At 43.2% G+C, this 24,889-nt stretch overlaps 1 protein-coding gene across 1 annotated transcript in view; it reads right to left on the bottom strand.

Annotated features, from left to right (window-relative positions):
• Positions 1–24,794, bottom strand: part of LOC107293883 — a 95,749-nt gene extending 70,955 nt beyond the window's left edge. The window contains exons 1-5 of the mRNA XM_029285483.1: positions 23,199–24,794; positions 17,314–18,237; positions 8,004–8,500; positions 7,257–7,496; positions 2,819–2,845 (exon numbers count right to left, since the gene is read on the bottom strand). Of these exons, the coding sequence (XP_029141316.1) occupies positions 2,819–2,845; positions 7,257–7,496; positions 8,004–8,500; positions 17,314–18,237; positions 23,199–24,454 (2,944 nt within the window). The 5' untranslated portion in view covers positions 24,455–24,794. The remainder of the gene's footprint in view (positions 1–2,818; positions 2,846–7,256; positions 7,497–8,003; positions 8,501–17,313; positions 18,238–23,198) is intronic.
• Positions 24,795–24,889: the final 95 nt, after the last annotated feature.

Genomic DNA, 24,889 nt, shown 5'->3' with positions numbered 1-24,889 from the left:
CACATTTCCGACAGTAATCTTTCCCACAATCAGGACACTCATATGGTTTTTCTCCCGTGTGAGTCCTCTGGTGTGTCAACAGATTGGAAATCTGACTGAAACTTTTCCCACAGTCTGGACACTCATATGGTTTCTCTCCCGTGTGTGTCCTCTTGTGTACCACCAGGTCAGATTTCCAAGTGAAACTTTTCCAACAATCGGGACATTTAAAGAGTTTCTCCCCAGTGTGAATCCTCTTGTGTCTCACCAGATTGGTGTGTATGCTAAAACTTTTGCCACATTGGGAGCACTGGTAGAGCTTCTCTCCGGTATGGGTCTTTCCATGAATCATGAGGAAGCTTTTTTGAGTAAAGCTTTTGCCGCACTCCAAATATTTTTATGGATTTTCACTGGGTGGATCCTCTTGTGCATAATCAGCTGTGGTCTGCAATCTATATTTTTCCCACAATAAGCCCTCTGTGGAGTTTCTCCAATACTGATATTCTTGGATTCTTGAGGAGGCCAAAAATATTTCTGATCTCTTACCTCAAGCCACTCTTCATCAAAGGATTTTATTAATTCCTCCCCATTTTGGCTATCCAACTGACCTTTTCCTTCCCACTAACTTCCAGTTATTTCCACTTTTTCTTTATTTGGATATTATCCCCCTTGACTTCCCATGTAATGCTTGCTTGAGTTCCACATGCTTTATTTTTTCCAACTCAAACTTTTGTTCTTATTCTCTTGCTTATCTCTCTCTATTAGCTGAGGAAGGAGCAGAGCTTTTACACTTTCCAGAGTGAGTGGAAAAGATTTTGATTGGTTTGTTTTGCATTTTAATGCTGCTTCTCATTCTCTATTGTCCAGAGTGCTCTTCTTGGCATCCTCTTTGTCTGTAAGATTCATATTAATAGGTTAGTTTCATTATTGTTTAAAAAAAATGGTGCAGGACATGTAAAAGCAGCAATACCCCCCCATATATTACCATGAAAGAACAAACAGGAAAATTCTAGTTTAACTTCTAACGTTATGATTCATTTGACATATTGAAGACTAACAGATCCAAGTTCAAATATCAACTCAATCCTAAAATTCTCTTTTTTGCTTCGATAAATCACACATATACTGTACACATACCTACATAAAAAGTATTTATTAATGTAGACAATATCTCCATTTCAGTGTACAGAACGTCTTAGAAGTGCATTCACTTAAATATTTTGACCCGAGTTTAGAAATGTGCAGACACTAACAGACAAAATGGTGGCCAAATCCTGGAACAGAATTAAATCATCCGTTTTACCCATGAAACTCCTTACTTGCCAGGAAAAGAACGTCTCAATAAAATCTCAAGGAATCAAGAGTTACATGAAAACTGAAGGAGATGGAAGTTCCTCTGCTCTGCTCTTCTCCTCTCCTTGACATCCTTTCTAGCAATACTCGCTGGTTTTAACTCTATACCAGTGGTGGTGAACCTATGGCATGGGTGCCAAAGGTGGCACTCAGAGCCCTCTCTGTGGGCATGCGCGCCGTCGCCCCAGTCCTAGGCCTTCAGCTGGGTTTTATAAAACCTTTTCGCTTTAGGCCTCTGCCGCTGTGTGCAAAAAAAAAAAGATTCAATCAGTCAATTTCAACTTCTCGTGGGAAAAAAAAAGATCTTGCAAAGTTGGAATTGATTGAACTTTTTAGTCCCACCCAGTCTGCCGTTACCACCGCAGCCATGCCCACCCAACTGGCCACACCCACCCAACTGGCCACGCCCAGCCAATGGGCCACACCCACCCGGCACTCGACGATGCATAAGTGGGTTTTGGGTTGCAGTTTGGGCACTCGGTCTCTAAAAGGTTCGCCATCACTGCTCTATACCATTTCATATTGCTGGCTATCGAAACTTTTCTTAAAAACCTTAAGTGATGAAGCACCTATAACTTCTAAAGCAGTGTTTCTCAACCTTGACAATTTTAAGGCATGTGGACTTCAACTCCCAGAATTCCACAGCCATTTCTGGGAGTTGAAGTCCACATGCCTTAAAATTGTCAAGGTTGAGAAACACTGTTCTAAAGGAAAGTATCCCACTTGTTAATTGTTTTCACTATTATGAAGTGTCTCCTTAATTCCAGGTTGCGTCTCTCACTGATTACTTTCTATCCATTGTTTCTTGTGTTGCCTTCTGGTGCTTTGAAAAATAAATTGATCCCCTCCTTTTTGTGGCAGCCCCCCAAATACTGGAATACTGCTATCATGTCACTCCTTTTTTCTAGACTGGCCATACCCAATTCCTGCAACCGTTCTTTATATGGTTTAGTCTCTAGCCCTTCAAATTTTAGTCCCTCCCAGCAGAATATTACGAGCAGAAGTTTTAAATCAAGCAGCATAAGTGAAAAAAAAGATTTGGGAAGAGAAAGAATATGCAACAGCAGCCGACATGTTGTTTCATCTAGTCCAGGGGTAGGCAACCTTGGCTCTTTTATGACTCGTGGACTTCAACTCCCAGAATTCCTGAGCCAGCATGGCTCAGCTTGGAAACCTCTCCCTTTCCCCTCAGCATGGCTGGCTCAGGAATTCTGGGAGTTGAAGTCCACGAGCCATAAAAGAGCCCAGGTTGCCTACCCCTGACCTAGTTGCTTCTCTGCTTTTACACCCCGGAGGAAAGCAGGCAGCCCGACTTGCTCCCGGCTTCTCCTCCGACCTGCCCTCCACTCACCGTCCAGCTGCTGCTTCGACCCTGGGAAAAGCACGAGAGCCACACCGCGCGCCTCCATCCTTCCAATGGTGTGCCGGAAGAGAAAACCTCCTCTTCCCTTCTCCTCTGCTCGACCTCCTTTCTAGCAATACTCGCTGGTTTTAACTCTTTTCATCTCAGACCCTTCCCGTCTCCCTCCCCCCTTCCGTTGGATGTCGCAACCCAGCCGCCAGCTATGCCGCTGTTAGATTGGCGGTTTTCCAGGCGCTGTTGTTGTGTTAGAGCTCCGCCTAGTGACGGGAGGCTGAAAATACGCTCTTTCTGTCTCTATCTGGAGCAGTGTTTCTCAACCTTGACAATTTTAAGGAATGTGGACTTCAACTCCCAGAATTCCACAGCCAGCATTGCTGGCTGTGGAATTCTGGGAGTTGAAGTCCACATGCCTCAAAATTGTCAAGGTTGAGAAACACTGATCTGGAGTTTCTAAGATTTTTTTTAAACGAAGGGTCGTTTTCAACTCTTTGCGACCAAACCCGTAACTTTTCACAACCAAACCCATAACTTTTCACAACCAAACCCATAACTTTTCAACAAGGACGATCTAGCCCTCGTCTGCCCTTTGGGGCCTCGCAGGGACGCCCTCATCTTCACTGCAACTGAGCCAGGAGCTTCTTTTGCAAGAACGAAACCAAGGGAAACTTGCCTTGCAACTTAGCAAAGCTGTAAAAGTGAAGCTTTTTTTTTTTTTTTTCCAATATAAAATTTTTATTGTTTTCATCATATAAAAAAAACATCACAAGTATTACACAATATTATTACACAATATTATATCCCACCCCCCGGACTTCCCAAACCAAATCCCAGGCTAATATGCAGATATAAGTAAACAAATATTAATATCTCTAACTCCACAAACTCTATACTTCTTATAAACAATCCATCTCCTCCGTATTAATAAAAATTATTCATTTAATTAATTCTTCAGATACACCAAAATCTTTACCATTTCAGCCAGATACATTAACCCCATCCCTTACTTATTCAAAAAAAAAAAAGAAAAGAGAAAAAATTCCCATCTTCCATAAAATTAAGAAATAAGTTCTATCATTTCGTCAAACTACACCTATAAAAAATCATTTTAAGCCCTTAATAAAGTTTACAACTTCAATTACTTATCAAATTATAGTATCAAAAAAATTCCCATCCATTCCTAATTAAATGAAAACTCTTCCTCTCTATTACAACATAATTATCATTCAATTACTTATCAATTATAATATCAAAAAATTCCCATTCATTCCTAATTAAATCAAGCAAGTTCAATCTATTAAAACATAATTATCATATTTATAATAATAATATAAGTCCAAAAAAAAAAGAAAAAAAAATACATTAACAATAAGTCCATATCCTTCAAAAGTGTAAAAGTGAAGCTTGACCCTCTTCTGGGATTTTATTTTCTTTTACTCCCATGTTTAGCTAACAAGCACGGTATTTCCTGTTGGTGCCCCCTCCCTGCTAAGCGATGGAAATTCTGGCACCAACTTCTGTTGCAACCCAAGAACCACCCATTATTTCTTTTCCAAACGCAGGAGAGGGCTGGAAGAGTCATTTTCCCTCCTCCTGGTCAGTTGGCATCCGGACCGGCTTCGTACCTTCAACAGCAGTTTGCCGTGCATAAGAAAATCATGAGAGGTTTTCCTTGCTGCAGATTAGAACCTTTTCTAAGTGCAGCTGAATGAAAGGTTGGCAGCCTGGAACTTTAACTCACCCTCTCTGATTGGCAGCTCTGATTTTTGCCACTCTGATTTTTGGAGAAAGGGCTGTGCAGGAGAAAGATACCTGGGCCCTTCTCATTCTGAGTTCAGGCCAGGGCACATCACTAAAATGGCATTGGTTGCAATTCTCATGGACTTTTGGAGGCCTGGGGATAGACAGGGCACAACCATTTTGTTCCTCCTAGACCAGCGGTTCTCAACCTATAGGTCACGACCCCATTTGGGGTCGATCGACCATTTCACGGGGGTCGCCAAGCAAGGCTGTCCACCATTTTTTTTGTCCGCCATTTTTTTCCCCTTTTCCGGCGGGTGCCTTACCTCCCTTGGGCTAGGCAAGCTGGTGGTCGGCCTGCTCCGTCTCTGCCGCTTGCCAGCTACGCCTCGGCCGGCGCAGAGGGCGGAACCACGCATGTGCGGCGCTCCCGGGCAGGGAAAGTCCTCGACTTACGACCGGTTGGGTAGTCCTCGACTTACAACCGGTTGGGTAGTCCTCGACTTACAACCGGTTTAGTCCTCGACTTACGACCGGTTGGGGGTCGCGGCATTAAAAAGGTTGAGAACCACTGTCCTAGACCTCTCATCAGCTTTCAATACCATCGACCATGATATCCTTCTGGACCGGCTTTGGGGACTGAAAATGGGAGGCACTTTATTACCGTGGTTTTATTTCTACTTTCAGTCGAAAGTTGATACTCACAATACGAAGACAAGTCTGTTTAACAAAACAAAAGTTTTATTGGAGAATAACATAAAAATAATGAAAGAAAAGAAAAGAAAAGAACAAGAGCGTTTGCAAACGCGGCCTCCTGGAATCTTCCCACTCGAATGTTTTCCAAGAGAGCACTGGCCTGGTTTCAAGCTCTGCATTTTATACCTTTACAATGCATGTCACATCTAAGAAGCTCTTTCATCTTTATAGATGTACTTTGAAGTTGTACTTAAAAGTCATCTTGACCTCTTCCACCCATCTGCTGTTATCTCGTTTATTTGTAATTTTCACCTAGGGTCAAAATCCCCCTCTTTGATAGTAGGATTTCTACTCAAAGTGTAAGTTCCTGCGTCCGGAGGATTTTTAGGCAGGAAATAGTAAACAAACCTTCTCACACATGTGGCAGTGCATTGCTACATTTGCGTTACAGTGTTACATTTGTGTTAAATAGACAGTCTCGTATATTGGCATTACATTTCTACAATTATATTTCTACAATTTACAAAAGAATAACTTTTTCCCCTTCAATCGTTACATTAGAACTTTATTGTTATATTTTATAAAAGAATAACTTTTATTTCCTTCAGTTGCAATTTGGCGTGCCCCGGGGCTCAAGCCTTTGGCTGCTCCTTTTTAAGATCCACATGGAACCGCTAGGGGACGGCCCTCCATACTATGATACCCAAGTATATACAGGTAGTCTGAGACTGATAGCATTTCATTATCACCCATTTGAAATTACAACTGCACTGAAAACTGTGACTTGTGACCCTTTTTCACAATTACAACCGTTGCAGCACCCTTACAGTCCACATGAACAAAATTCAGATTCTTGGCAATTGACTCGTATTTGTGACAGTTTCGGTGTCCTAGAATCGTGTGATCTCCTTTGGCGACTGAGCTGGTCCAGAATCTGTAGGTCCTCCTGGACCCATGGCAACTGCTTGAGGAGATTGTGACGGTGGGGGGGGGGGAAGAACTCATCTATTGTGTCAATTGTGCCCTTTCCTGGACCGGGAGGCCTTGCACAGGGGTCACTCATACCCTGATCATCCTCTATTTAGGCCACCCAGAAACGTCAACTGGTGCAGAACGCAGCAGCTGACACAATAATGGGGGCCCCTAGGTTGCCCATGTAACATCCTTGCGGTGTGAGCTGCACTGGATTCATTTCTTTAAGGTGCAACTGAAGATGCTTTAAAACTATTTCTTTATTATAGCAATAGCAATTAGAATTATATACCACTCCAAAATGCTTTATAGCACTCTCAGTTTACAGTGTTTATTACTGTAAGCCCTCTGAAGTTACCTTGAGTTTCTTAATAAATAAAAATACATACATACATATTTATATCCCGCCTTTATTATATGTAGAAAAAACTCAAGGTGGCAATCAGTCCTAATATAGATGCAAGCTCGCTTTCTCTGGCCCAGCACGGCAATTCACCTCGACTCTGTGAAAGGAAACAACTTCACTGGTCCAGAGAAAGGAAGCTGAGATCTCCTCCCTCATGGCTGATACTAAGACACGTTTGACGAAAAAGAATAAGGCAAGAAATTAAATGGTTAATTCTTCAGCTGGGCTTCCAATGAGAGAAGAGAAACAAAAATCAAGATTCCTCTACACACATCAAAATACATCAATACATACATATTTATATCCCCTTTATTATATGTATAAATATCAAGGCAGCAAACATACCTAATACACATCCATGTATTATACTATACTATATTATACTAATTACTATACTATACTAATACTATACTATCAACTATAACTATACTATACTATTCTAACTATACTATACTATACTATACTATCAACTATACTATACTAACTATACTAACTATGCTATGCTATGCTATGCTATACTAACTTCACTAAAATAATCAGGCAAGAAATTAAATAGTAAATTGCTCAGCTGGATTTCCAGCAAGAGGCAAGAAACAAAATTCACAATTCCTCTACACAGATCAAATTTTGTCTCAAGTGGAATTTCTTGTCTGTGATAAGGGAGGAATTTTGTGCAAAACAATTTTTGTCTGCAATTTGGGTACTGGAATGGTTATTCCCCTATGTGTAACCTTACATGATTTATAAGGCTAGATCTACTACTGAAATCTTTCCCACAATCTGGACACTCATGCGGTTTTTCTCCTGTGTGAGTCCTCCGATGTTTCACCAGATTGGAATTATCCTGGAAACTTTTCCCACAATCCGAACACTCATATGGTTTTTCTCCTGTGTGAGTCCTCCGGTGTCTCACCAGATTGGAATTCTGACTGAAACTTTTCCCACAATACAGACACTCATATGGTTTCTCTCCTGTGTGAGTCCTCTGGTGTATCACCAGGTCAGAATTCCGTGCGAAACTTTTCCCACAATCAGGACATTGAAAGACTTTCACCCCAGTGTGAGTCCTCTTGTATCTCACAAGATTGGTGTGCATGCTAAATCTTTTGCCACATTGGGAGCACTGGTAGAGCTTCTCTCCAGTATGGGTCCTTCCATGAATCACAAGGAAGCTTTTTTGAGTAAAGCTTTTACCACACTCCAGACACTCATATGAGTTTTCTTCTGTGGGAGGAGTCCTCTGGTGTTTCACCAGGTAGGAATTCTGACTGAAACTTTTTCCACAATCTGGACACTGATATGGTTTTTCTCTTGTGTGAGTTCTCGCGTGTATTACCAGCCTGGAATTCTGACTGAAACTTTTTCCACAATGCAGACACTCATATGGTTTCACTCCCATGTGAATTCTCTGGTGTGTCACCAGCTGAGAATTCTGAGTGAAATTTTTCCCACAATCACAACATTTATATGGTTTCTCTACTGTGTGAGTCTTCTGATGTTTCACCAGGTCGGATTTGCAACTGAAACCTTTCCCACAATCTTGGCACTCATATGGTTTCTCTCCCGTGTGAGTCCTCTGGTGTATCACCAGGTAGTAACTCTGACTGAAACTTTTCCCACAATCTGGACACTTATATGGTTTCTCTCCTGTGTGAGTCCTCTGATGTTTAACGAGGTCAGAATTCCAAGTAAAATCTTTCCCACAATCTGGACACTCATAGGGTTTCTCTCCCGTGTGAGTCCTCTGGTGTTTCACCAGGTAGGAATTCTGACTAAAACTTTCGCCACAATGACGACATTTATAGGGTTTCTCTCCTGTGTGAGTCCTCTGATGTTTCACAAGGACAGATTTCCAAGAGAAATCTTTCCCACAATCAGGACACTCATATGGTTTCTCTCCTGTGTGAATCCTTTGATGTTGTACCAGGAGGGAATTCCAACTGAAACGTTTCCCACAATCTGGGCACTCATATGGTTTCTCTCCTGCATGAGTCCTCTTGTGTCTTACCATATTAGTGTGCATGCTAAATCTGTCACATTGGTACCACTGGTAGAGCTTCTCTCCGTATGGGTCATTCCATGAACCACAAGGTAGCTATTCTGAGTAAAGTTTTTGCCGCACTCCAAACATTTGTATCGCTTTTCACTGGGCGGAACCTCTCGTTCATGTGATTTTCCCACATTAGGCAGTCTGTGGGGTTCTTTCAATACTGATATTCTTGGATTCTTGAGGAGGCCAAAAATGTTTCTGATCTCTTACTTGGAGGTTCTTTGAGTCAAGTCACTTTTACCTCCCTGAAAGGCTTTAATTAATGCCTGCCCATTTTGGCCATTCAAAGGACCTTTTCCTTCCCAACGACTTTCAGTTATTTCCATTTTTTTAAAAACCTGGATATTATCCCCCTTGACTTCTCATGTAATACTCTATTTTTCCCAGCTCAAAACTTTGTTCTTGTTATTCTCTCCCTTGACTTTCACCTGATGAGAAAGGAGAAGAGTTTTTAAACTTGGTGCTGGTTTGTTTTGCATTTTAATGTTACTTCTCATTCTCTGTTGTCCAGAGTGTTCTTCTTGGCATCCTTTTTATCTGTAAGATTCATATTAATGGGTTAGTTTCATTAGCGTTTAACAAATGGGTGCAGGACATGTGAAAGCAGCTAAAAAAACAACCAACCTATATATTAGCATGAAAACATCAAAATTCTAGCTTAACTTCTAACATTATTTATGATTCATTTGGCAGATAGAAGACTAGCAAAATCCAAGTTCAAATATTGATTCGATTATAAAATTCTCTTTTTGGCTTGGCTAGATCATACATATACGCACACATATGCCCACAGAAATAGACACCTAACAATTTATGGGTTTCTGTGTAAATATGCGTCTGTATATCAATTAGAATAGAGCTGGAAAGGACCTTGTAGATCTTCTAGCCCAGGGGTAGGCAACCTCGGCTCTTTTATGACTCGTGGACTTCAACTCCCAGAATTCCTGAGCCAGCCATACTGAGGGGGGAGAGGTTCCCAAGCTGAGCCATACTGGCTCAGGAATTCTGGGAGTTGAAGTCCACGAGTCATAAAAGAGCCGAGGTTGCCTACCCCTGTTCTAGCCCAACCCCCTGCTCAAACAGGAGACCCTAAACCAGTGTTTCTCAACCTTGACAATTTTAAGGCATATGGACTTCAACTCCCAGAATTTCACAGCCACAGCTGGCTGTGGAATTCTGGGAGTTGAAGTCCACATGCCTTAAAATTGTCAAGGTTGAGAAACACTGCCCTAAACCATTTCAGAGGAGTGGAAGCACCCACAAATTCTTAAGGCAAGCTGTTAAACTGGTTGATTTTTCTCACTGCCAGGAAGTTTCTCTTTAGTTCTACGTTCCTTCTCCCCTCCATTAGTTTCCACCCATTGTTTCTTATCTCGCCTTCTGGCACTTTGGAAAACGAGCTGACCCCCTCTTCTTTGTGCAGCCCCTCAAATACTGCAATACTGCTTATCATGTCCCCCCTAGTCTTTCTTTTCTCTAGACTGGCCATACCCATTTCCAGTCCTTTTAAATTTTAGCCTCTCCCATCTCCCAGCAGAAAATTACAGGCAGAAGTTTTAAATCAGGCAGCATAAGTGCAAAAACATTTGGGGAGAGAAGGAACATGCAGAAGCAGCAGCAGCCGACATGTTTCAGCCTAGTTCCATCTCTGGTTTTACACCCCGGAGGAAATCAGACAGCCCTACTCGCTTCCGGCTTCTCCTCCGACCAGCCCTCCACTCACCTTCCAGCTGCTGCTTCGAACCTGGGAGGAGCACGACTGGGTACCCCAACGCCTCCATCCTCCCATGGATGACCCGGAAGAGGACGCTCCTCTGCCGTTCTCCTCTCCTCGACATCCTTTCTAGCAATACTCGACTGTTTTAACTGGTTTCACCTCAGCTGCTTCCCCCTCCACACACATGTCGCAACTCCGCCACCGCCGAAGCCGCCGTTAGATTGGCGGTTTTCCAGGCGCTCTTGTTGTGTTAGAGCTCCACCTAGTGACGTGAGGCTGAAATTACGCTCTTTCTGTCTCTGGCGTTTCTAAGATGTTTTAATGAAGAGCCGTTTTCCTCTCTTAGCCGCCACATCCATAACTCACATCCATAACTTTTCTCCAGGGCCATCTAGCCAGGGGTAGGCAACCTTGGCTCTTTTATGACTCGTGGACTTCAACTCCCAGAATTCCTGAGCCTGCCATGCTGGTTCAGGAATTCTGGGAGTTGAAGTCCACGAGTCATAAAAGAGCCAAGGTTGCCTACCCCGATCTAGCCTTTGACTGTCCTTTGGGGTCTCACAGGGACGCCTTTATCGTCACTGCAACTGAGCCAGGAGCTTCACTTGCAGGAACTAAACCAAGGGAAAGCATCTCTGGGGGGAACACAATGTGCCATCAAGGCAACAAGAAAGCGCACCTCCCTTGGGGATCACTGGAGAGTCTTCCAGCCAGTTCTTTGTCTTGGGGGTGCAGGATAACGTCCCAAAATTACCTTTGCAACTGAGGGAAGCTCTAAGAGTGAAGCCTGACCCTACTTAGCTTCCCAAGATTAGCCAGATGCTCCATCGTAAAAGTTGACAAAGGTCTTGTTTGTATGTGCAGCCTTAAATAATTGCCAGCTTCATCCCATTAATAGAATTACAGGCAATCCTCAATTTACAACAGTTTGTTTAGTGACTGTTCGAAGTTACAACAGCACTGTAACTTATGACCACTTTTCACATTTATAAGAGAAATTTTGGGCTCAGTTGTGGTTGTAAGTCAAGGAGTACCAGGAATGAAATACGGGACAAAACCTTGAAGTGCGCACCCACATTGCTTCCAAACGCATCCGGATAGGAGACATTATTTTTCCATCTGCATTCTTGCGGGATCTAAATCTCACTAGAGAAATTTGAAACAAACGTCTCGTGATGCTTTGAACATTAATCTTATTAAAGGTGTCCAGAGTCATGGTGACATTGACTACATCAGGGGTCCCCAACCCCCGGTCTGTGGACCAGTACCGGGCTGCGGCATGCCAGCAACCGGGCCACAGAAACAAGCAAAGCCCCATCCACAAGATGCAGGCAGCACACAAAACCATGCACCCTCTGGTCCACGGAAAAACCTCTCTCCACAGAACTGGTCTCTGGTGCCCAAAAGGTTGGGGATCTCTGGACTACAGTATTTCCATGCCAGATATCTCCAGTGGTTAAATTTCCTCTGATGCTCCAATCAGGGACATATAAGCTTCTTGTATTCATATTTTTCCTAATTCTCTCTCTCTCACACACACAATAAAATTTCCATAATGGATACTTGAAGTATTCATGAAAATCTGTGAGATATTAATAGGAACCACTACCATTGGAATCTTCATTGTTTTCTCATTCAAATGAGACCATATCCAACAACTGGGGTATCCTGATTTCCTAGCATAAAGATATTTCAAAGCTAGCCAAACATTGGTTGGTTTGGTATCCATAACTTCCATATCTACATCATAAAAGGATTCATTATTCTTTATAACCGTGGTAGCAGATACAGTAGAAGGAACAGAGTGGCTTACAAAGCATTTTTTAATTTATTGCCATCTTCACCCTTCATCCGAATGCATCTTAGCCTGCTGTTTTAATTTATTACTGGCGGCAATAATCACTTCATCCCATGAACACAATCTAGTAGCAGGATATGTTAATATATACTGAGGGGGGCCACTGTTTTCTTAAATGATTAACTAATTGCTGATTAAAGCCTTGAGAAATTACTACTTTACCTTTAATTTCTGAGCTGCATTTATATCGTGTTCTGAAATCCACTGGAACTCACAGAATTGCGTTGAAAAGTAGGCCACATAGTAACGGTAATATTCTCATCTTTACAATTTTCTAAGCGAGGAATATTACAAGAACTATGGTAAGGGCCTCAGTCAATGCAATGATAGCAACAAGAAGCAATAATATATTTGCAAGTACAATGAACTCACATCAGGAACCGATGTCTCTTTCAGTTTATTCTCTCCAAACACACAAAGTATTTCTCTCCTGAAACAGTAGAAAACTAGAATCCCAATTGCAATTAACAAACCCCAAATTACCTAAAAGTCCCAAGATTCTAACTTTGGCTATAATAAGGTTAGTCTAAAACTACTGAAAGGCCCCCCAAATAAAAACTCAAGAGTCCAAATATATAACACATGAAAAAAAAATGACGATTCCTATGTTGTTTGTTTGATATAAGACAATGAAAAAGAGAATCAATGAATAGCGTAAAGTGTCTCTACTAAAGCAATGATGTCAGATGCAAATTCAATAACAGGGCTGCTGGTGGTTTCAGGTGTCACTCCATCGGTTCTCCCAAGTAGGACACTTCAGAGAAAAAGTCCTCTTTAATACACAAAAGAAAAGAAAAAGTAAACCAAAAGTTTGAAACTTCTATCCAGGCATTTGGTTCTATCAAACAGCAGCCGTAGGCCTAAGGCGCCTGTCATACCTCGAACAGTCCAAACAGCAGCAGGTGGATCTACAGCCTTTGGTGTTCAATTTGATGTGGATCAGTAAATAAGAAAAAAATAAAGAGAAAACTCAAGAGGAAACAAGGTGGTAACTCGAGGGTGTCAACCTTGAGCCCTGTCAGGATGGAATTCCAGGCTGTGGGCAGAATCAGCCGGCAACACTGCATTCTAACCACTGAGCCAGTGGTTCTCAACCTTTTTAATGCCGCAACCCCCCAACCGGTCATAAGTCGAGGACTAAACCGGTCGTAAGTCGAGGACTAAACCGGTCGTAAGTCGAGGACTACCCAACCGGTCGTAAGTCGAGGACTTTCCCTGTCCGGGAGCGCCGCGCATGTGTGGTTCCGCCCCCTGCGCCGGCTGAGGCGTAGCTGACAAGCGGCAGAGACGGAGCAGGCCGACCACCAGCTGGCCCAGCGCAAGGGAGGTAAGGCACCTGCCGGAAAAGGGGGAAAAAATGGCGGACAGCCTTGCTTGGCGACCCCCGTGAAATGGTCAATCGACCCCAAATGGGGTCGCAACCCATAGGTTGAGAACCGCTGCACTAAGCCATCAGGGCACCTGTCGTTATTGCCCCACTTTTATTATTTTTGCATCTATCTGTTCTACCAGGTCAGATGTAGTGGGCAAGCTCCTAGTCCAGGGGTAGGCAACCTTGGCTCTCTTATGACTCGTGGACTTCAACTCCCAGAATTCCTGAGCCAGCATGGCTCAGCTTGGAAACCTCTCCCTTCCCCCTCAGTATGGCTGGCTCAGGAATTCTGGGAGTTGAAGTCCACGAGTCATAAAAGAGCCAAGGTTGCCTACCCCTGTCCTAGTCCCTTCCCTTAAATATTGCCATCTGGTAGGATCTAGGAAGTAAACCTTTTCTGCTGCAGGCCCTGCCCTATGAAACAGTCTTCCCCCTGAAGGCCTTTATCCTCCTAGTCTTATGTAAAGCATGGAAGATCTAGCTTTTCCCCTAAGCACTGGGATAAGAAGAGGCCGTCTGCACATCAGAAGCTTGACTTGGCACCAGGTTTTTTTTTTATATGCATTTGGTTTTAATAGTTAGTTTAGTTTATCGATCAGCCCATAGGCGATATCAGAATATAGAGTTCCAAACATCACTTATTAATAAAATGCTATAAAAACAAATTAAAATGAAACTGGAGTAAAATACAACGATTTGATATATCAGTGATGGCGAACCTTTTAGAGACCGAGTGCCCAAAAACTGGCCCCGCCCCCACTCCACCCCCTGCCCCGCCCCTGCTTCACCCCGATCCCCCTGTCCTGCCTGCCCGCAGGGCCACTCACTGCCTCCAGGACCCGCCGCAGATCGCTCAGGCAGCCCAGCAGCACTATGGTAGTCACGCCCTCTGCCCGCGCCCTGCAGCATCAGCTGTGCACAATGGGATGTGAGGGCAGAGTCTTGTCTACACTGCCTGGCTGCCATGTCTTTGGCTGCGCTGCTCCGCATGGGTCACGCTCAGGGGCGACTCTCCTTCAGGGGGGCTGCTGGAGAGGAGGGGGTCGCGGGGGGAGGCGAGGCTGGGGCAACGGGACGTGTGCCCACAGAGAGGGCTCCGAGTGCCGCCTTTGGCACCCGTGCCATAGGTTCGCCACCACTGTGATATATAGATAAGTGAAATAAGATAGAATTATATTTCAGTGTCACCCCTAAAATCTACCCCAATCAGTCCCCCATATGCCGATCTCAGCTGAACCATTTTGATCAAGTACTGTGCCATATTAAACGTGGTTTTCAAATTCTGGCGGCGCATAAAGTATGTTGCTTTAATATGGGATTCTCAATGGGTCATTCAATATATGAACCAAGGTACCTGTCTCTCACCCTCTTAAACAAACCACGAACAAATAATTAGAGCTGAACTGGGAATTTACTCAGTTTACCCACTCTAAAATCAAAGCATATAACTACTGGTACAAAACCAATGAAATGGAGACTGATAAGACTTCCACAGTTAGGTTTATTAGAGCAGATAAAATTACAACTACAAGCCTCTTGGATTACGAAACTGACAAATTTTGTAAGCAGCTCTGCCCCCCCCCCCCCCGTCCTTTCTATTAACAGGAGAACAAGTTAAAAAAAAAAAGAGTTCCTCAAACAATCATGGGCATAGAAGCAAAAATGGTTTTAACATGTTTGTTAATTATTGATTAAAAGCTGGCCAGAATTTGCTATTACACGGATGGCTACGTAAATATTTTAAATAAATCACAGAGAAAAAAGAGTTGAATGCAAAAAATGTCCCCGCTGAGGCTGCCCATTTGCAAGTTGCTTGAGGCAACTGAGGGTCTAGGCATTTCTTTAATTATCAAAATTTATATGCCTCTAATCCTGCGGTTAACTCCTTCAAAGGTGAAAGATTACCAGTTTTGAGCAAGAATGGCACCAGGTATGAAGGAGGCCTTCTACTTCTAAACCAGTGGTTCTCAACCTGTGGGTCGGGACCCCATTTGGGGTCGATCAACCATTTCATGGGGGTCGCCAAGCAAGGCTGTTCGCCATTTTTTTTGTCCGCCATTTTTTTCCCCTTTGCCGGCGGGTGCCTTACCTCCCTTGGGCTGGGCCAGCTGGTGGTCGGCCTGCTCCGTCTCTGCCGCTTGCCAGCTACGCCTCGACCGGCGCAGGGGGCGGAACCACGCATGCGCGGCGCTCCCGGGCAGGGAAAGTCCTCGACTTACGACCGGTTGGGTAGTCCTCGACTTACGACCGGTTTAGTCCTCGACTTATGACCGGTTGGGGTCGCGGCATTAAAAAGGTTGAGAACCACTGTTCTAAACTGAACAAAAGCAAGAATCACCTTTTTGGGATTCCCAGACCATCAAACTGCCATCAACCTTGCTAAAAGTTCCCTGTATTTGCAGGGCGAGTACATGTTAAATTTGGAGGCTTTGCATTTTGCCATTTGCTATATATATGGGGTTCATTGCTTTCTGTATTACGGTTTTATTGCTGCAAACTGTGTGGAGTCATATGAGTTGCCCTGCCATATACATTTTCTTACTAAGTAAAAATACACACATACATGTTTATATCCCCCTTTACGATATATATATATATAAATAACTCAAGGTGACAAATATACTTAATACAGACCCACCCTCGCATTCTCTCACCCAGCAAAGCAGTTCCCCTCGACTCCATAAAAGGGAAATACCGCACTGGGCCTGAGAAAGGAAGCTCAGATCAGATTGGAGAAAAAAAAAAGAGAAGAACGAAGAAAGAGACTGGACTCCCAGAACATCAAAATGCCATCAATCTTGCTTGAAGTGCCCTGCGTTTATAGGGCAAGTAAACGTTATATGTGGGGTCTTTGCATTTTGCCATTTGCAATATATTGATTTTATTGGTTTCTGCATTAAGGTTTTATTGCTGTAAATCGTGTGGAGTCACCATGAGTTGGGGTGCCATATCCATTTTCTTTTTTTTCTTTTCTTTTTTTTAAATAAATTTTTATTGATTTTTCATTGAAAAACAAAAACATAAATCTTTTATCACAATATCAACCCAAAAAAAATCAACACCAATCAATACATTCACGGACGTGTCTGGTGTCCCCCTCCTGCACCACCCTCTCACTTGCCTACACCTTCCTCCTCCCTATCCTACCACCACTCCTCCTTCCTCCCTCTTTCCTACCTCCCTTTCTCCCTCAACCATCCCGTCAGTGCAGTTGGGGTATCACCGGGCACCTCCTTAAAAAAAACATACATATATATACATATAAATCTATAATACCAACCTAACCCGTTCCCCCCTCCCCCCCCCAGGACTTCCCAAAGCTAATCTAGGAAATAAATGCATAATCATCCAATTCTAATCAAAACTACTCATTATTACTACACACTAGTACAAAATTACTGTGACTCTAATTTTCTTAATAAAGATACATACCCCGCGCTTATTATATGTAGAAATAACTCAAGGTGATAAACATACCTAATACAGATCTAAGCTCGCTTTCTCTGGCTCAGCACAACAGTTCAGCTTGAATCCATGAAAGGGAACGAATGCACTAGGCCAGACAGAGGAAGCTCAGATCTCTTCCCTCATGTTTAATAGGACACAGTTGGCTAAAAAGAATCATGCAAGAAATAAAATTATTAACTTCTCAGCTGGGCTTCCAGTAAGACACAAGAAACAAAAATTCAAGGTTCCTAACACCGATCAAATTTTTCCTCATGTGGAATTTCTTCCGTGATAAGGGAGGAATTTTCTGCGAAACATTGTCCGCAATCTGGGCATTTCAATGGTTACTCCCCTATATGTAACCTTACGTGATTTATAAGGCTAGACCTAGTACTGAAATCTTTCCCACAATCCGGACATTCATACGGCTTCTCTCCTGTGTGAGTCCTCTGGTGTATCACCAAGTCGGAATTTCGATGGAAACTTTTCCCACACTCAAGACACTCATATGGTTTTTCTCCTGTGTGTGTCCTCTTGTGTATCACCAACTCGGAATTTCGAGGGAAACCTTTCCCGCAATCAGGACACTTATATGGTTTCTCTCCACTGTGAAACCTCTGATGTACCACAAGTTCAGAATTCCAATTGAAACTTTTCCCACAGTCTAGACACTTATATGGTTTCTCTCCCGTGTGATTCCTCTGGTGTATCATCAGGTAGTAATTCTCACGGAAACGTTTCCCACAATCCAGACACTCATATGGTTTCTCTCCTGTGTGAGTCCTCTGGTGTACCACTAGCTTGGAATTCTGCCTAAAACTTTTCCCACAATCCTGACACTCATATGGTTTCTCTCCTGTGTGAATCCTCTGGTGTATCACTAGCTTGTAATTACGCTTGAAACATTTCCCACAATCTGGACACTTATATGGTTTCTCTCCTGTGTGAATCCTCTGGTGTTCCACGAGGTTGAAATTCCGTGAGAAACTTCTCCCACAATCCGGACACTCATACGGTTTTTCTCCTGTGTGAATCCTCTGATGTACTACCAGGTCAGAATTGCAACTGAAACCTTTCCCGCAATCTGAACACTCATATGGTTTCTTTCCCATGTGCGTCGTCAGGTGTTTCACCAGGTGGGATTTGTGATTGAAACATTTCCCACAATCCGGACACTCATATGGTTTCTCTCCAGTGTGAATCCTCTCATGTATCACCAGGTTGGAATTCCGAATGAAACTTTTCCCACAATACAAACACTCATACGGTTTCTCTCCTGAGTGAGTCCTCTGGTGTCTCACCAGGTAGGAATTCCGACTGAAACTTTTCCCACAATCGAGACATTTATATGTTTTTTCTTCAGTGTGAGTCCTCTTGTGTCTCACCAGATTGGTGTGCATGCTAAATTTTTTCCCACATTGGGAGCACTGGTAGAGCTGCTCCTCCTGCATCGGTCCTTCCATGAATCAATGGACTGCCGCTCTTAGTGATGCTTTTTCCATGTGATCTGCAATCTGTTTTTTCCCACAATAGGCAGACTGTGAGGTTTTTTCAGCACTGATATTCTTGGATTCACAAGGCCAAAAATATTTCTAATCCCTTATCTGATGGTGCTTTGATTCAAGACACTCTTTCCTTCCTGAAAGGCTTTCATTAATGGCTTTGGCTATCCAAGGATCTTTTCTTTCCCACTGATGTCTAGCTATTTCCCTCTTTTTCTAAATTTGGTAATAATATTTTTTACCTTTTTGTGCAATATTTTCTTGTGTTCCACATAATCTATTTTTTCCACCTGAAAACTCTGTTCCTATTATTCTCTCCCTTGTCTCCCTCCATCCGCTGAGGAAAGAGAACAAGTTTTAACACTTTCTGGAAGAAATGGAAAAGATTTTGACTGATGGTTTGTTTTGCATTTTAATGCTGCTTCTCATTCTCTGTTGTCCAGAGTGCTCTTCTTGGCATCCTCTTTGTCTATAAGATTCATATTACTGGTTTAGTTTCATTATTGTTTAAAAAACGGCTACAGAACCTGTGAAAACATAAAAAAAAATCCATATATTACTATGAAAAAGCAAACATCATAATGCTAGTTTAATATTCCTTATGATTCATTAGTTACATAGAAGACTAACAAAATCCAAGTTCAAATATCCACTCATATTTCAAATCATGAAATTCTCTTATTGGCTTGGGTAAATCACAAATTATTATCATTGCAAATGCAAACTGTTGTTATTAAGATTACCTGAAAATACTTAGGTTTACATAGATACATGCAGTGGTGGGATTCAAATCCCTGAACAACTAGTTCTCTGCGTGGATGCAGGCCTGGGAAGCCTCTTCCAAGCCTAAAACAGATTCAGCCGGTTGTCCAAACTCAACAAAATTTAGCTATCGCTTCTGCCGAACTGGTGCAAACTGGCTGAATCCCATCACTGGATACACATATACGCACACATAAATACACTCCTATAAATTTATGTATGTAGAAAATCTATGTGTGCTTGAGTCTGCAAAATGTTTCAGAAGTGGGTTCACTCAATTTGTTTGATCTAATGTTAGAAAGCTGGGGACAGTAACAGATGAAACGGTGCCCAAAGCCTATGCAAAATTTAAAGCACCCGTTTTACCCCCGAAAGTCCTCACTTGCCAGGAAAACATGTCAATAATATCACAAGGAATGAAGACCGAGAGAGGAAGGCTGTTAAAAAATATGAAATAAAGATTTCTTAAATGTCCCGTTTTTTCCATTTCCCAGCAGAAAATCACAGGCAGCAGTTTTAAATCATGCAGCGTAAGGATAAGAACATTTGGGGAGGGAAAGAATATGCAGCAGCAGCAGCAGCAGCCGAAATATTTCAGCCTCGTCCCTTCGCTGCTTCCACACCGCGGAGGAAAAGAAACAGCCCGTCTTGCTCCCGGCTTCTCCTCCGACCTGCCCTCCACTCACCTCCCGGGAGCCGCTTCCACCATCGAGACAGAGGAAGAGCATGCACCGACGCCATCCTCCTCCCATAAGTGAGCCGGAAAAGGAAGTTCCTCTGCCCTTTCTCCAAAGTCCTCTCTAGCAGTCCAATCCTCTATCGTTCCAATTTGTTCCGGCTCAGCCTCTCTCCCTCCCGTATGACGTTGGCACCAGCGATGCGGCTGCTGTGTACAGAACTGTATTCTCTGCTTTCTAGGTACGAGAGTTGCTTCTCTCTAGAGCGCCATCTAGCGACGTAAGGTTGAAAACCACGCTCGTCCTATCTCTTCCCTCAAGCGTTTGCAAGGCGTTTTCAAGGATTCCCTGGTTCTTTAGGGGCCATCAAGTCGTGTTCGACTCCCACCGAGCACATCGATAGCCTTTGTCCAGGACAATCTACCCTAAGCCTTTTCTTTCAGGTCTCCCAAGAGGGCAGTCATCGTCCCTCTTCCTGCAACTAAATCAAAGCGGGGGGGGGGAATTATGTACCACAGCCAAGGAGAAAGTGCACCTCCCTTGAGGGCTGGTGAAGATTCTTCCAGCCAGTTTTTCATCTTGGGGGTTGGGGGGTGCAGGGTAACTCCTCGAAACCTGCCTCTGCAACTTAGCGAAGCTGTAAAATTGAAGCATGACCCCTTGTCTCATCTGTGATTTTATTTTCCTTCCATCTTTAGCTAACAAGCACCATATTTCCTACTGGTGCCCCATCCCTGCTAAGCAATGGAAATTTGGGCTCGAATTGCTGTCACAACCTGAGAACTACCTATATTTCTTTTCCAAGCTCAGGAGAGGGCTGGAAGAGTCATTTCCCCCCTTGTGGACAGTTGGCATCCTGGCCAGCTTCATACCTTCAACAGCAGTTTGCTGTGCATAAGAAAATCACGAGAGGTTTTCCTGGCAGAGGAGTTTAAGGCATTGCTGCAGATTGAGATCTTTTCTCAGTGCAGCTGAAGAGGGGAATGAAAGGCTGGCAGCCTGGAACTTCAACTCGCCCTCTGCCTGCAGCTCTGACTTTGCCACCCGTAGAAAGGGCTCTGTAGGAGAAAGACACCTGGGCCCTTCTCAGTCTGGGTTCAGGTCGGGAAACATCACCAAAACGGCATTGGTTGCAATTCTTATGGACTTTTGGAGGCCTCAGGATAGACTGGGTACAACCATTATGTCCCTCCTAGACCTCTCATCAGGTTTCAGTACTGTATCATCGACCATGATATTCTTTTGAACAGACTTTTGCCTCCATGGCTGGTGTAGGATTCGTTGTCTAGTTGAAATAAACAATCAGAAGCCAAAAGTTCCAAGAGAAAACAATGGTAATTTATTTGTACTCTTTTGCAAGGGGGGTGCTCCTTGTGCATGCAAGCACAAAGTGGACACAACCCAAATCTTCAATATTTGTTCTTTATATTCCCCCATTGCCATTACAAATTTACCTCCCGCCTCTTCTTCATTGGCTTAGTAATCATGCTGTAATTATGTCATCACTACCTACCTAGAGCTTCTAAAGTGAATATATTATCTCCGCCCCCAATTACTTCTCCCATTCCCCTAATTCTATGGCCCCTGGCCCTTATTTACGAATTACCTTTTACGGCTGTTAGTTCCTAGAGGTTTTCTCTAAAGTTGCTATCATATCAGTAAATTCTAGTTAGGACCGGTTTTCAGCGTAGCAGAGACCTTCCTAGATACAATTCTCAAGCTTCAAGCTAGGCTCATGAGATTAAAATATATACAATTTATTTGCTTCACAGGCTAGCATGTCTTCTCATAGTTCTGTGAAAACAATAAGCTTTTTCCCATTCGGTGTGGAGTCCGGCTTGTCGCAATTCGGGAGGCCCCAGGAGAAAAACCTTACACTGCTGCTTTCTAATATCTACATGAAACCAGTAGGGAAGGCCATCCATCCTATGATACCCCATTATGTACAGGTAGCTCTGGACTTATAACATTTCATTTAGTGACTATTTGAAGTTACAACAGTGCTAAAAAAGTGACATATGACCATTTTTCACACAACCATTGCAGCATCCCCCTTGTCATGTGACCAAATTATGACACTTGGCAATTGACTCATATTTGTGAGTTTCAGTGTCCTGGGGTCATGTGATCTCCTTGGAGATCCTCCTGGACTCATGGCTCCTGCTTGAGAAGATCATAGGTGGGGGAGGGGCTTTGCAGAGATTTATCCGGTGCGCCAACTGTGTCCTTTCCTGGACCATGGAGGCCTTGCACAGAGCTCAATCATGCCTTGGTCACCTCCAGTTTGGATCACTGCCCTGGACCCCCCCGGAAATTATAACTGGTCCAGAAAGCCCCAACGCACAAAGTAATGAGGACCTCTAGGTTGCCCGTATCACATCTTTGTGGTTTGAGCTGCCACAGGCGTTGTTTCTTTACAGGTGTAATTGAAGATGCACACATTTAAAGCTAATACACCATTAATTAATTAATACACCACCCCACTGTGCTTTATAGCACTCTCGGCTTACAGTGTCAGCATATTCTCCCCAACAATCTGGCTATTCATTTTACCGATCTCAGAAGGATGGAGGGCTGAGTTAACTTCGAGCTCCCTCAGGATCGAATTCCAGGCTGTGGGCAGAGTCAGCCAGCAATACTGCATTCTCACCACTGAGCCAACAGGACACCTGTTATTAATGTTCCACTTTATTATTTCTGCATCTATCTGTTCTACCAGGTCAGATAGGGTCGCAATGCACCTAGCCCCTTCCCTTAAAAATTGCCATCTTGACAGGAGCTAGGAAGTGAGCCTTTTCCGCTGCAGACCCTGCCCTATGAGACACTCTTTCCCCTGAAGTATGGCAGGCCATTATCTGTATTAAGGTTTTATTACTGCAAGCTGCCCACTCACCATGAGTTGGGTTGGCATATACATTTTCTTAACAAATAATATATTTATGTGTAGAAATAGCTCAAGGCGGCAAACACACTTGATACAGATGCAAGCTCGCTTTCACTGTCCCAGCACAGCAGTTCCCCTTGACTCTGTGGAAGGGAAGGACCACACTGGGCCAGAGAAAGGAGGCTCAGATCTTCTCCCTCATGTTTGATACTAAAACACATCTGACTAAAAAGAATATGGCAAGAAATTAAATGGTCAGTTTCTCAGCTGGGCTTCCAATTAGAGAAGAGAAATGAAATTCAACATTCCTCTACACACATCACGTTTTGCCTGTGTAATTTCTTGTGTCTGAAAAAGGTAGTATAATATGTGAAACATTTTCCACAATCTGGGCATTTGAATGGTTTCTCTCCTGTGTGTAACCTTACATGATTTATAAGGCTGGTCCTACTACTGAGATCTTTCCCACAATCTGGACATTCATACGGCTTCTCTCCTGTGTGAGTCCTCTGGTGTATCACCAGCTGAGCATTCCATCTGAAATTTTTCCCACAATCTACACACTTATATGTTTTCTCTTCCGTGTGAATCCTCTGGTGTATCAACAGGTAGGAATTCTGACTGAAACATTTCCCACAATCACAACATTTATATGATTTCTCTTCTATGTGAGTAGACTGATGTTTCACCATGTCACATTTCCGAGAGAAATCCTTTCCACAATCTGGGCACTCATATGGTTTCTCCCCTGTGTGAGTCCTCTGATGTCTAAACAGGTAGGAATAACAAGTGAAACCTTTTCCACACTCTGGGCACTCATACGGCTTCTCTCCCGTGTGAATCCTCTGGTGTATCACCAGGTAGTAACTCTCACGGAAACTTTTCCCACAATCTGGACACTCATATGGTTTCTCTCCTGTGTGAGTCCTCTGATGTCTAATCAGGTTGGCATTCCGAATGAAACTTTTCTCACAATCTGGACACTTATATGGTTTCTCTCCTGTGTGAGTCCTTTGATGTTTAACCAGGTTAGAATTTTGAATGAAATTTTTCCCACAATCAGGACATTCATATGGGTTTTCTCCTGTGTGTATCCTCTGGTGTCCCACCAGGTAGGAATTCTGACTGAAACTTTTCCCACAATCCAGACACTTGAATGGTTTTTCTCCTGTATGAGTTCTCTCATGTATTACCAGGTTGGAATTCTGACTGAATCTTTTTCCACAATGCAGACACTCATACGGTTTCTCTCCTGTGTGAGTTCTCTGGTGTCTCTCCAGTTTTGAATTCCCAGTGAAACTTTTCCCACAATCCAGACACTCATATGGTTTCTCTCCCGTGTGAGTTCTCTGGTGTATCACCAGGTTGGAAGTATGACTGAAACTTTTCCCACAGTACAGACACTCATATGGTTTCTCTCCCGTGTGAGTCCTCTGGTGTCTCACCAGCTTGTAATTATGACTGAACTTTTTCCCACAATACAGACATTCATATTGTTTATCTCCTGTGTGAGTCCTCTGGTGCTTTACCAGGCTGGAATTCTGACTGAAGCTTTTCCCACAAACAGGACATTCAAACAGTTTCTCCCCAGTGTGAGTCCTCTTGTGTCTCACCAGATTGGTATGCATGCTAAATCTTTTCCCACCCTGGGAGCACTGGTAGAGCTGCTCCTCCTGCATCGGTCATTCCATGAATAATGGGAGTGCTATTCTGAGTAAAGCTTTTGCCACAGTCCAAACATTTGCATGGGTTTTCAAGGGGTGGATGGACTCATGCAAAAATCAGGTGTGATCTGCAATCCGTGTTTTTCCCAAAATAGGCAGACTGGTGGTGCTTTGATCCAAGACGCTCTCCTTCCTCAAACGCTTTCATTAATGCCTTTGTACTTTTTCATGCAATATTTTCTTGAGTTCCACATAATCTATTTTTTCTACCTGAAAACTCTGTTGCTGTTATTCTCTCCTTTGTCTCCCTCCATCTGTTAAGGAAAGAGAAGAGTTTTAACACTTTCTGGAGGAAATGGAAAAGATTTTGATTGATGGTTTGTTTTGCATTTTAATGCTGCTTCTCATTCTCTGTTGTCCGGAGTGCTCTTCTTGGCATCCTCTCTGTCT

Source organism: Protobothrops mucrosquamatus, unplaced genomic scaffold (genome assembly GCF_001527695.2).
Source record: "Protobothrops mucrosquamatus isolate PMUCROS unplaced genomic scaffold, P.Mucros_1.0 scaffold1758, whole genome shotgun sequence".
In the NCBI taxonomy this organism is placed as follows: Eukaryota; Metazoa; Chordata; class Lepidosauria; order Squamata; family Viperidae; genus Protobothrops; species Protobothrops mucrosquamatus.
The sequence above is the reverse complement of the archived record's forward strand: the minus strand, read 5'-3'. Positions and strand labels throughout refer to the sequence as shown.